The sequence below is a fragment of the Leptopilina heterotoma genome, unplaced genomic scaffold (assembly GCF_015476425.1).
Source record: "Leptopilina heterotoma isolate Lh14 unplaced genomic scaffold, ASM1547642v1 Lhet_44, whole genome shotgun sequence".
NCBI classification, from domain to species: Eukaryota; Metazoa; Arthropoda; class Insecta; order Hymenoptera; family Figitidae; genus Leptopilina; species Leptopilina heterotoma.
In genome coordinates this window covers 768,275-781,812 of record NW_025111084.1, presented here as the reverse complement: position 1 = coordinate 781,812, position 13,538 = coordinate 768,275, and the positions used below count along the sequence as shown (strand labels likewise).

Below are 13,538 nucleotides of genomic sequence, written 5' to 3'. Positions count from 1 at the left end.
GAAAAAAAGAAAAACTATAAAGAAAGTATTCTTTAAAAGTCAATAATAATAAAAAGAAAAGAAAAAGAAACTTTGATTCCATGATAATATCAAAAATCGAAAAATTTGTTTCTTTGAGAATATTTTATGAATGAGAGATACAAAAATTCTAATGAAGAACGGTTTATGAAATCACCCTGTATATCGATTAATCGTTAGTAATATAATAAAAAAAAAATAGAAATAAAAAAAAGGTGCGAGTCGTTTTCCACGAAGACGATCCCCGACAGGCATTCGAGGAACATGCAAATTTGCTCGGACACTTTTTAGTCCCAAACCGTGAGAAAAACGTGTCGTCGATCAATTTAAAACAATTTTTTTTTTTTTTTTTGATTCTTCAGAGGTCAAACATTATTATTCACATGGGATATACAATTAATTTCCATGAACGATTCATTTCTTTTGTCGAAATTGATGTAAATTGTTTTGAATAATATTCCGGAGTGCGGAAAAAATTACACCATTCAAACAATTTGACATTTTTATTTATTTTATTAATCATTATTTTTTTTCGATAATAATTGTTTGATTAGATAGCAATTAATTAATTATTTTATTAATTATCTTTATTTTTATATATATAATTTTATGAATTATTCATTTATTAAAAGAAAATAATAAAAAGAAAATTTTTCGGCAACAATAATTATAATATTTAATAAAACATTGAATTTAACGATTATAATAATTAATTAATTATTAGTTTATTTAAAAAAAAGAATTATAGTAGAGAAAATAATAATTATAAAAAAATAATTTAAGTGACAAATATCAATTATTTGATATAAATTAAATAAATATTTATTCGACAAAAGACAAGTAATCGTTTAGTTGAATATTAAATAATTTTTTTTTTCTAATAAAAAATCGAAAATTAGTTTTTAAGATACGTTTTTCTTTCGGTAGGTTTCATATAAATATATTTATATAAATATATATAATTTAGGGATACAAGACAACTGAAGCTCCCACGTCAGACGGAAATATTTTCTCTCTCTCTAAAAAAAAGAAAGAAAAAAAATACGTTAAAAATATAATCAGTGACATTTCAATTCCGTTTCGAAACAACTCCATAAATATCCGTCTAACGTAGGTAAGGAGTTATAACGGCTAGCAGTGTACAATAATTTTATTAGAAATCATCGCATTCGTTTAAGAAACATTAAATAAATATTATGATGTATATAATAATTTTTAAACATTCAACACATTTCAGAAAATAATTTCTTTCATTCAAAGATAATAATTTTAATAATAATTTTTTATATGCAATTTTAATTTGTCGATGATGTTCGAATTAAATTTTTTTTTACGAAGACTGAAAATATTCTTTTACAGTGAAATTAGTTATTTATTGAGAAAGAAAAATACTGTCGACACTTTAGATTCTACAGAATAATATACAAAAACTAATAAACAAATTGATTAATTTCTTTTCTTCTTTTTTGATTAAAATTCTAATTAGTAAATTATTTTTTTCACAAACTGTTTTTAATTTTTTTTTTTAGTTTTGCACCCAAAAAAAAAAATTTATTTTAATCAAATATATTTTGAATTTTATTTTTAAATAAAAATATTTTTGTCTCAGTGATTACTAAAATATTTATTTCAACTAAATAGAGTTTATTTGATCCAAGTGCAATTTATTTAAACCAAGTAAACTTTATTTGAACCGAATAAAATTTATTTGAGCAAAGTAAAATTTATTTGAACTAAGTGAAATTTATTTGAACCAAGTAAAAATTATTTAAAGAAAGTAAAGTTTACTTGAACCAAGTAATATTTATTTGAATCAAGTAAACTTTATTTGAACCAAGTAAACTTTATTTGAACCGAATAAAATATATTTGAACAAAGTAAAATTTTTTTTTATCAAAGTAAAATTTATTTGAACCCAGTAAACCTTATTTGAACCAAGTAAACTTTATTTAAAACAAAGTAAAGTTTATTTGAACCAAGTAAAAATTATTTTAAACGACCAAGTAAAGCTAAGTAAAGTTTATTTGAACCAAGAAAAAATTATTTGAACGAAGTAAAATTTATTTGAACAAAGTGAAATTTATTTGAACCAAGTAAACTTTATTTGAACCGAATAAAATATATTTGAACAAAGTAAAATTTTTTTTTATCAAAGTGAAATTGATTTTAACCAAGTGCAATTTATTTGAATAAAATAAAAATTTTTTTGAAACAAATAAAAACTTTTTTAGCCTCTGAGTCAAATATATTTTTTTCTGGGCTCACAGAGTTTTCTCTTTTCAAAAGAAATATTCTTTTACGAAAAAAAATTGTAAAATAAATAAATAAAACAGTTTTTAAAGAAATATTTTTAAATTATAGAGAAAGAAATATAAAGAAATTTTTTTCGAATTGTCCCAAAAAAATTGACAGAGAATTATTTTTTACATCAAAGAAAATTTTCTATTATAACATTATAAGGCAGTAATTTATTATGCAAGGAGAAAAATTGCATAAATTCTTTTTGTCGTGCTTCTTGATTGTTCAATTATTTACTAACAAATTATTAATGCTCTTTAGAAAAATTGTATTAATTTTCAAAAACGAAAAAGTTTTATTAATATGCCGTTTTGGTTTGAATTAAAAATAAAAAAAATTCTAAGACACGTTCTTATGATTATTGTCTTTGCTTCACAAAACAAAACGACAGATGCTTATTATAAAAAATATTAAAATTCTTTATTTCGATAATGAAATTTTTTTTCTCTTTTCATTTATATACCTACATGAAAAGTGAAATGCATTATTTCAATATTAATTTAATGTTACTTTTAGAATTTTATTAAAAAAAACTACTAAAATTATTTTCAATTAAAAAATAGAGAAAATGATAACCAGTATTTTTTTAAAATACTGGTTTTGTATTTTGTAAATTGTTGTGAATTGTAAATTTTGTAAATTTTTATGTTTAAATTCAAGTATTTTTACTATAAAATAAAATTTAATTTCACGCATTTTTACTATAAAATAAAATTTAATTTCACACACATTTTTACTATAAAATATAAATTCACACAATTTTACTGGAAAATAAAATTTATTTAACGTCTTTCTCTCTGAATATGTTTGTATTTTCTTATACATTGTGTTTAATTAATCTTGACAATTTACTGTTATATCATCAAATTAAATTACAATTTAAAAGATAAAACGAATGATAGAAATTGTATTTAAAGAAAATTATTGAAGGTAGCAAATTTGCTTTCATGTAAAGAAAATGTAAATCAGTCAGTGACCTTTTAGATTTTTCTTTTCTTTCTCCAATATGATGTGAGGATATTTAAATCACTTGGAATTTTATATTTTATTCCGAACTGTGCGAGTGTTTATGTATTTAAAGAATTATTCTTCAAATTTTTAACTACATTGTGGAAACGTTCGAATTTTTTATGTCTACTTGTTAGACACGTATATTATTTACTTATACTACTTATTCATTTTATTTATTTATTTTATTATTTACTTATTTATTTTACTTATTTATTTTGATAATTATTACTTTTTTGAAATTTCACTTTAAAATATTTATTTTATGCACATTTTTTATTTTTGTCAATTAAAAATTTACAACCAGAAAAGAAATATATTTGACTCAAAGCTTTTTATTTGTTTCAAATAAATTTTATTTGATTTAAATCAAATTTTATTTGGACCAAGTAAAAGATTTATTTATGACTAATAAAAATTTCTTTTAAAATAATAACCTAATTAGCTCTGAGGGAAATAAATGTAAACTCAAATTATATTTGATTTAAATAAAATTTTTCTCTGGGTGTAATTTCTCTTATGGATTTTAGTAATTAAAAAAATAATAATAACACTCCAAGAGAAAAAATGTTATTTGAATTAAATAATTATTTAAATAAAATAATTTATTTGATTTAAATAAATGTATTTATTTAATAAATTTATTGAACACTCAGAGGCTACTAAATTATTTATTTGTTATCAGTAAAAATTTTATTCGACACAAATAAAATTTTTTTTTGAACCTAACAGAATTTAATTCGAACCAAATATAATTTAATTCGAACCAAATAAAATTCTTTTTGAACCAAATATAATTTATTTGAAACAAATAAAAAATCTTTGAGTTAAATATATATTTTTTCTGAGCGTAGTTATTTTATTGTTATTATGATTATTATTATCATTATTGTTAATATTATTTTTATTGTTACTATTGTTATTATTATTATTCCTATTATTTTTTCTATTGTTATTGTTATTATTTTTCCTATTATTTTTTCTATTGTTATTGTTATTATTATTATTGTCATTATTATTAAAAAATTGTCTATAGAATTTGTGTGCATTGCTTGTTTATTACTATATATATTTAAAACAAGTGATGCGGGTTGAAACGCGGCGAAGCTATAAATTATTTGTACAAGTCTTGGAGGTTTATTAAATTGGACATTAAATCTTTCAAATTCAGTTTCTAAAATGAAAAAAAAATATCGTTCTTTTCCGAAAGATTTACTAAGATAATATTTAAATATTCATTTTACTCTCTCTCCAAATAAATATTGAGTCACGCAACAACTATAGCATATATATATATGTATACGAAAAAAATACACCGCAACCGGAAATGTTATATGTGCGAGTAATTTATGCTAATTATTCTTGTACTGCGATAACTTATCGTGTAAAATAGATTTAAATTGACTGTTCGATTTGTTTAACAGCCTTAATTGCATTATTCTCTATATCAAAAGTTAATATCTTTTTCTCTCTCTCCCCCCCCCCTCTCTTTCTCTCGCTTTATACTCACGCAGAGGAAAATTTTGTTTAAACGCAAATATATATTTATTTAATTATTTATTTTAATTATTTACGATTTATTCGGTTCCAATGAAGTATACCCTTGGTTCGAAAAAATTTTACTTGGTTTAAAAAAATTTTCCTTGCTCAAAATAAATTTTTCTTTGTTAAAATAAATTTTACTTGATTCAAATAAATTTAAGTTGGTTCAAATAAATTCTAATTGATTTAAATAATTTTTACTTGGTTAAAGTAAACTTTATTTTCTTTACTTTGTTTACTTTGTTCAAATAATTTTTGTTTGGTTCAAATAAAATTTCCTTGATTTAAATAAATTTCAGTTGGTTCAAATAAATTCCAGTTGGTTCAAATAAATTTTCCTAGGTTAAAAAAAATTTTCCTTTCTCCGAATAAATATTTTTTTTGTTAAAATAAATTTTACTTGATTAAAATAAATTCCAGTTGGTTCAAATAAATTTTACTTGATTCAACTAAATTTTAGTTGGTTCAAATAAATTCCAGTTGGTTCAAGAACTTTCTAATTGGTTTAAATAAAATTTACTTGATTTAAATAAATTTCAGTTGGTTCAAATAAATTTCAATTGGTTCAAGAAAATTCTAATTGGTTCAAATAAATTTTCCTTGATTCAAATAAATTTTAATTGATTCAAATAAATTTTCTTTGATTCAAATAAAGTTTACTTGGTTCAAATAAATTATACTTGGTCCAGTTAAACTCTATTTGGTTAAAATAAATTTTAATTGGTTCAAATAAATTTTCCTAGATTCAAATAAATTTTACTTGGTTCAAATAAATTATATTTGATTCAATTAAACTCTATTTGGTTAAAATAAATAATTTAGTAAACACTGAGCCAATTAAATGCTATTTGCTTAAAATAATAATTTATTATTGCTGCAAAGAAAATTTTTTTAATAACTAATAAGTAATCGGTTATTTGATTTAAATAAATTTTTTTTCAGTATAAAAAATACGCATAGTCAAAAAAAAAGAAAAGTTTAAAAAAAACGTTAAATTGGAAAATTCATTTTCGCAAAAAGAGAAAAAAAGAATTCACACATAAATAAATGACTCTGTGAATAATGACAAATTATATAATAATTTTTAGTGAATTAAATAACTTGTATCTAGTTTGGAATTCAATGAATCGTTCGTCATTTAAACAAAATGTATTTTTGGATTCATGCCAATCGTATACTATATAACGCGCAGCTATAGTTTTTGAAACCCACACAAATTCCAATACAGAGACTTCTTTTTTTTTTTTTTTTTTTTTGATGGGGAAAAAAAAATTTGTTATAATTTGAAATTTTACTTTGGTTATTTAAAAAAATAATGAAATTATTATGAATATCACTCAGATATAAATTTATACATAAATATAGGTAGGAAAAATATTTTTTAAAAGAATACGGAAGCTGTATAGCTGCAGGGGGTCGAAGGCCAGGTGGCTTCAATCCAAGTTCTATCATCAGTGTTGTCAAGATTGCTTTAAACTGTAAGACGATCTCCTCCGTGAAGAAATTACCGGAAGAAATCTGCTTCCAGTTATATATATATATACATATATATGTAATTTTTCTAAGCTTGCCTTTTGTTTAAATTTTTTTATTTTTTTTACCGTTAATAATAAAAAAGAGGAAAAGTAATAATAATAATGCATCTAGAAAAAGATAAATTTGAGTTAGAGCCTACTAAATTTTTTGTTTGTTTTAAATCAATTTTGTTTACTTAAAATTGAATTTTATTTTTTATTTTTTTAACTAAATTTTATATACTTTGAATCTAAATTTTATTTGGTTCAAAGAAACACTTTATTCGTGTCGAATAAAATTTTTATTTAAAACAAAAAAATAATCCAGTTGGCTCTAAGACAAATATACTTTTCTTTAATTCAAGTAATTATATATTTGATTAAAAAAAAAAAATTTCCTCTGGATGTAGTAATAATACGAATAATAGTAATAAGCAAAATAATAGTAATGAATTAATGATATAAATAATAGTCACAAAAATAATAATAGTAATAGTAAAAATAGTAGTAATAAAAATAGTAATAATAAAAAAATTGTAGTAAAAATAATAGGAGTAATAATAATAGTAGGTAGTAATAAAAATAAAAATAGTAATAATAAAAAATAGTAGTAAAAATAATAGGAGTAATAATAATAAATAGTAGTAAAAATAATAGTAGTAATAATAATAAAAAAATAATTAAAATAGAAGCAATAAAAATAAAAAAAAAAATTAAAAATAATAGTAATTAAAAAATATAATAGTAATAATGATAGTAGTAAAAAATGTTGGTTTTTAAAAAATTCTGGTTATCATTTTCAAATAATTATATAAAATAGAAAACATATTTTATTTCTCAAGAAAATATTGTGTGCATGGGTATAATAAATTTTATAAATAGAACGTGCGTAGATTGCGCATAATTAGAAGAGTGTCAGAAATTAGAGCAACAACGTTTGAAGACAGTGATGATCATTAATGTCAAAATTGTACAATGCCAAAAATCTGGCACTGAAAATTATTGTCATAAATTTTGATCTATTGTTAAATCAATTTTACTGAGTTTCACTGTTATTGCTATATTTATTTGTAAATTTAGTTATTGTTTTCTTCAAGTACAAGTAGATTAAGTTTAATTAAGGCAAGAGTTTTGAAAAAAGTTGTTAAAAAAAAATTGTTCAAAAAAATTATTTATTAATTTGTTTGATTCTGAGCGAGCATTAATTATAATTTTTGACTTTGGAGTAGGATTTGTATAATTAATTTTCTATTTTATATACATACAAAAGTATATGGTAAAATTAACTTTGTTTGATAGGATTTTCGCAATTGAATTCTTTCTCAATTTTTAAATTTTCGTTCTTTTTTTCTCTTTTGTACTAATTTTTATATTAAAGTTTTAATATTTCATTCAGTAGGTGCAAAATTTTTTTATTATTCTTTTAGTGAAATAGTGAAAAAAATACTTTTTACTGAAATTAATAGAATTTTTATTAATTTAAATTAATGGAATTTTTATTAATTTAAATTTGTGAAAATTTTTACTATAATTTAAAATGGTGAAAATTTATTTATTTATAAATTTATATTCAGGAAATAATTTTAAATAAATTTAGAAATTATATTTGTTCGAAATCAGTGAAATTTGTAATAAATTGTAGTAAAATTGTAATAATTTTAGTAAATTTCACTGAAAATTTTGGTAAAAAAAATTCTCAATTTCTAAATTAAACATCAAATTAGTAAAACTTGTAATAATTTTAGTAAATTACGTTGAAAATTTAGTAGGTACAAAAATTTTCAACTAACTAAATTAAATAGTTAAATACTGCTAAAAGTTAGAAAATTTTTAGGATAAATTTTTACTAATTTAAATTAGTGGATGAATTTTTTCAATATTAATTTAAATTTAGAAAGTATATAGGTACATTTACAACAATTAATGATCGAAATTATTTTAAACACGGAGAAAACGAATAAAGTAATTTTTACTGTACTTTTCAGTAAAACTTAAACTGATAAGAATTTCTGTGCATTTCTTTAACCAATTTGTATGTATATTATTTCCGAATAAATAAATTTTCTTTCTCTATAAAGAGTTTTAGAGAATTCGCAAATATCAACGAATTTTTTTCAATTTAAATTTTAAATGTTTTTCAAAAATTACTATACTGAAATGAAAAAAAGTTAAATAAAATATTTAGTTGTAGGTAAACGTTATTGTTTACAATATTATTTATTAATTTATTATAATTCGGTATTTTTTCCAAAACGATATTTTAATAAAATTAAAAAGGAAGTGATAAAAATATGGTCGCACATTAAAACGTTCAAAAATTTTAAGAGCGCAAATTTTGGTAAAAAATTATTAAACTGCAATTTTAGCAGCAAAATTAATTCTTTGGAAATAATAAAATGTAATTTTAGCAGCAAAATTAATTCTTTGGAAATAATAAAATTTAATTTTAACAACAAAATTTACTCTTTTAAATAGTAAAGTGTAATTATGTTAGTTTAAATTTATTTTTCGGAAATTGTATAGAAAAGATGTCAGAAAACAGAAGTTGCAAACAATTTGGGTTTTTATTAAAGTATAAACAACAGAACTATATTTTTTTGTATTTTTCTAGTGGCTTTAGATTCAATTGTTTTACAGCATCAATTACTGATTCTTCCTATTGACTTAACTTATAAAATTCCATTACTCACTATAAATATTTGTAGCGAGTTTGTATAGATTTTTATAGTTAGCATCGTTTATACATTTATAGTTTATAGATTTTTAATAAAAGTTTTGATTTTTGAGTAACATTTAGAAATCTAAGGAAACAGTTAAAAAATTTGAAACTTCAAGCAAACTGACAGATGATGCTTTCAGTATTAGTAAATCACTGTTCGATGCTTTGAATTTTTCGACAAATAATTCAGACACAAAAGTAAACCAATAATTTTTTAAATTTGACACTATTCTAAAAGTAGCTTGAATTATTGCTTGAAAATTAAATATTTCTTAACATTCCTTAGAGCTACTTAAAAATCAAAACAGTTATTAAAATTCTCTATAGCGAAAAATATTTTTATAAGTCAGTAGAAAAATTCGGTCACTGCGATAATAAACATGTGAATGCTCAACTAAAAATTCCAAAACTGTTTCAAAAATTAGGGAGAGTTAATGGTTTAACAAGAATTAAAAATTAGTAACAAAATTTACAGTTCCACAAGCGAAAAATTAATTTTAGGTTTATTAATATTAAAGACAATTAATTGTTAATTACTATCAAGTTTTACTAATGTATAACCGAAACTGAATCCATCATTAAGCTAAAATTACGCATATTGATTTAACCATGGTCTTTTTTCGGAATAAAATTAAAGTGTCTGTCAGTTCGCACAATTTTTTTTTAATCTTCGAATCTTCCTGAAGTTTAGCGTCGAAAACTACTAATTTGGGTTTCTAGAGATGAAAATGGCATTAATTTCCAATATTTCAATCATTTATATGATTTTTTAAACAATTGAGGCTCCGGATCTTAAAAGGGCACTTTCAGCATTCATTTTAAATGGTAAAAGTGCCCTTGTAAGATTCGGAGCCTCAATTATTTATTTTGTTTGATTCTTTCCGATTTTATCGAAGGAACAAATTTTTTGACGCACAGCGTCGACGCTAAATTTTGGGACCTAACTTCGATTGGTTAGTCAGAAGGTGTATAAAACTGTTAGGACTGCCCACTGTCCCTAGTTAGGACCCCAGTTGTACTAAGACTACAATACAAATGCTGTTCGCAATTATGCGCCTCTGAAATCTTCAAAAACTTAAGACAAAAACGTATCAAAATTGTGGCTACAATACAAAACATTTTTGTCTCAATTTGATAGTCTTAGTACTAAAATTATTGCTAAAATTTTGATATGTTTTAGTCCCAATTTTATGTCCTTAGAAAAACTGTGCGCATACGGAAATTTTTTCCTAACAAAGAAGGTGTGTACAAAGAAGTTATAGGTACAGATCTGCTATCCGTAAAAAGCATATAAGTAACGAATCTGGACCTTATGCGGCAACGGTTATAGCATTTGCCGCATAAGGTCCGGATTCAGACCTTAATTCGGAAATTAATAGTCGCAAATGTGATTATTAATTTTTTACCTTGAACAATAGAGATGAGGATTAATTTTAATTTATTCAGTATTGTTTCGAGATGAATAGACAAACGGATAATATGTTTAAATATACACATCATGGAAACATACCTCGCATACACAGGCGACCTGCTCCTGTGTAAATCCAAAACTTGGCAATTGACCATTGCCGACGGCACCGCCACCGGCGGAACTCGCTGGACTGTCTTGGGGACTGTATACCTGGAGAGATAAACTCTCCGTTGCTCCAGATGAATGATTTAAAGGCGCTGGAGTGCCCCTTGGACTGTAATCCGGCGTTGATCCAAGGACATCCGAACTGCTCGACGATGCCACTAATCCGGCACCGCTTACTCCTCCGTAGGCCATCATCGCCTCATCTCCTATTATTCCACTCACACTCTCCCCCCCGATTCTATTCCTTCCACCCTCCACTGTGATTCACATTCAACTTTTGTCCACTCACCAGAGAATTAATATTTCTTCTCTCTATTTCCTGTATTATTGACCCAAACCGATCCGATAAATGCTCTTCTTTATAACTCTCACTCGCGATTTTTATATGTTACGCACAAATCCTAACTTGTGATCGTTTATGCCTCATCGTCATTTCTGATGTTAAGGGGGGTGGTTTTGGTTGTTCTGTTGAGGGGGATTTCGGGTTTTAGGGTTTTTCGAAGTTGTGCTGATGACATCGTCTTTTTCGGTTTACTTCTGTACTTTCTGCTTTACTTTCTGCTTTGCTTTTTGCTTTGCTTTCTTCTTTACTTTCTGCTTTCGTCTTTACTTTTCCTTCTTCTTCTTTTGCTGAAATTGGCGAAGAAGCCGATATTTTTAGGAAGGCGACGGTTAGTCTGGAGTATGATGGATTTTCCTTTTCTAAGGACCTTCGTGGACCTTAAGCAAAAGTTCGGAATCGGATCGGAAAAGAATTGATACTCGATCGATTGTCTTAATTTGCGCGTGGTAGATGTCTTCCTTCTCTAAATACTATGTGGACGCTAAAGCTTTCGATCGACTTACTTCCCGAGTTGAAAGAGAGCGAATAGTGATCCGAAAGCTGGGTCTCGTATTTCCACGGGCAGAATTACGTTGTATTTATAGCCGCCTGGCTTCCAACGCGAACGCACCGTCTATTATTAGGATCTCGCGTGCAACTTGTGCCGGCGCACAATTCGCGAATCTTCTCTCGCACTTATTTCCCAAATGGCTTTTCTCTAATCTCGATAAATTCCTCTCATCATCCACTATTTTTCTACTCCACTATATTCTCCACTATGTTCTCTACTATGTTCTCCACTTTCTTGACAATTTGGAGCAAAAATCTCAATCTCAAAAATTGTAGCATTAGTACAGCATTGGCACAGCATTAATGCATCATGATTGCATCTTTAAATGCTGCAATGTTTATCACTTGTCACTTCTCTTAACATTTGTTTGTTTACAACTTCCATTTGTTTAATTTTTTTAAAAATCTTTTCAAAAAAATAAGTTTCTTTTGGAATAAAAATTCATGTGGGGGGAAAAATTGGTTTTATTTTTTGGGAGGGATTTAAAGATGGGGGCAAAAGAAGATGTTATTGTTGGGACCAGCAACACTCATCCAAATAGGAACCGGAGAAGACTGCCGGTTCTGGCAGAAGAGAAGAGAAGCTTTCCCTCCGATATGCGCCTGCACGAGTTCATTCGGTTTGGGCGGAGCAAACAGCTGACAGCTTTGTGAATTTGCTCTTGGGATTGGTTGTAGGTGTGGTATCAGCAACCATGTCGTTCTGAGAGTGGCTATTTTACTCTCTTTGGTGAGTGAATCTCGTTACACCTCCGTTGTACGCTCATTTCTATCGTGCACGAATCGAAATGACTCAAATAAAGAGTTTCTTTTTGATTCTCTATCTTTTTCTCTCTCTCTCTCTCTCTCTCTCTCACTCACTCTTTCTGTATACATGTGAAATTCGACATTTATTTTATCTTACTCCAATATCATTATAGTCCATTCTTTTTCGAGTAAAACTTATTATTGTGTGTCAAAAAAGTTATTCTTTTTGAGATATATATTGGATAAGTTGTTGAGTTTTGTTTGGTTCTTTAATATAGTTGTTTAATGATGAATTTGGGCGTAAATCTTTCGTGGGAGAATTTTGGATAAATCATTTCTTTTTTAGTTGAGTTGTGATCCTGTGAGGATGAAGCAGATTTGTTTCAGTTTGGTTATATTCTTTGGGGTTTTTGTTTTGTTTTGGTTATTCTTTTGGGTTCTTCTGCTTCTTTTGCGCTTCTTTAGGAGGAAGGATTGTTTTGAATGTTTGTTGTCCTTTTGGAAAAAATTGCGATTTACGATAAGAAATTATAGGTGATGCCAAATTGTGATGTTGTGTCAACAAAACTGATGTATATTTTTTTTTATTTTCAAAACTATAAGACATCAATTTTGCCGTAGAATTTTGTCCGCACTGAATTGTAAGGAATTATTTCCTAACTGTAATCGAAGTTTTTGCCAAAAATTTTGTATAGGAAATATTTTCTTTCGCAATTTGAAATTTTTTTTATCAAGTTCGAAAAAACATCAGAAATTGGAAAGGTATATTTTTCTTAAAGAAAGCCAAAATTTTTCCAAATTTTAGACGACTTTTTCGATTTGTTTTTCAAGTATTGCAACAAAATACTATTTTTCTTTGTCAAAAATACAAATTACTTCGATTTATATGTAGTGTAAAAAATTACTACCTATAGTAAAATATATATCTACATAAAAATTTATTTTTCATTACTTTTTCTCTAATTTAATTGAATTTTCGAAATAATTAATTAAAAAAAGCCTTAATACTTGAAATTTTGTAAAATTTTATTAAAAATAATTGATTTTTTTTAGGTATTTCCATTATACTTTTAGAAACAAAAATTTTGGATAAATTTTAATTGCAAATTTTAAAAATAATTGAATTCTCAAAAATTGCAATGAAAAATCAAAATGAAAATTAGTTTTAAAAAAAGTATATTAAGAAACTAGGAATTATTTTCATACTTGCGATTAAAATTCTTC

The 13,538-nt window shown here is 24.8% G+C and overlaps 2 protein-coding genes across 4 annotated transcripts in view; one reads left to right on the top strand and one right to left on the bottom strand.

The window, feature by feature from the left end:
• Positions 1-10,879, bottom strand: part of LOC122506819 (homeobox protein six1a-like) — a 58,316-nt gene extending 47,437 nt beyond the window's left edge. For both annotated transcript variants that reach the window (XM_043619163.1, XM_043619164.1), the window contains exon 1: positions 10,610-10,879. In XM_043619163.1, coding sequence (XP_043475098.1) covers positions 10,610-10,870 — 261 coding nt within the window. In that variant the 5' untranslated portion in view covers positions 10,871-10,879. The remainder of the gene's footprint in view (positions 1-10,609) is intronic.
• The window catches only part of LOC122506818 (translation initiation factor IF-2, mitochondrial), a 136,708-nt gene that overhangs the window by 53,617 nt on the left and 69,553 nt on the right, over positions 1-13,538 (top strand). The window lies entirely within an intron of this gene.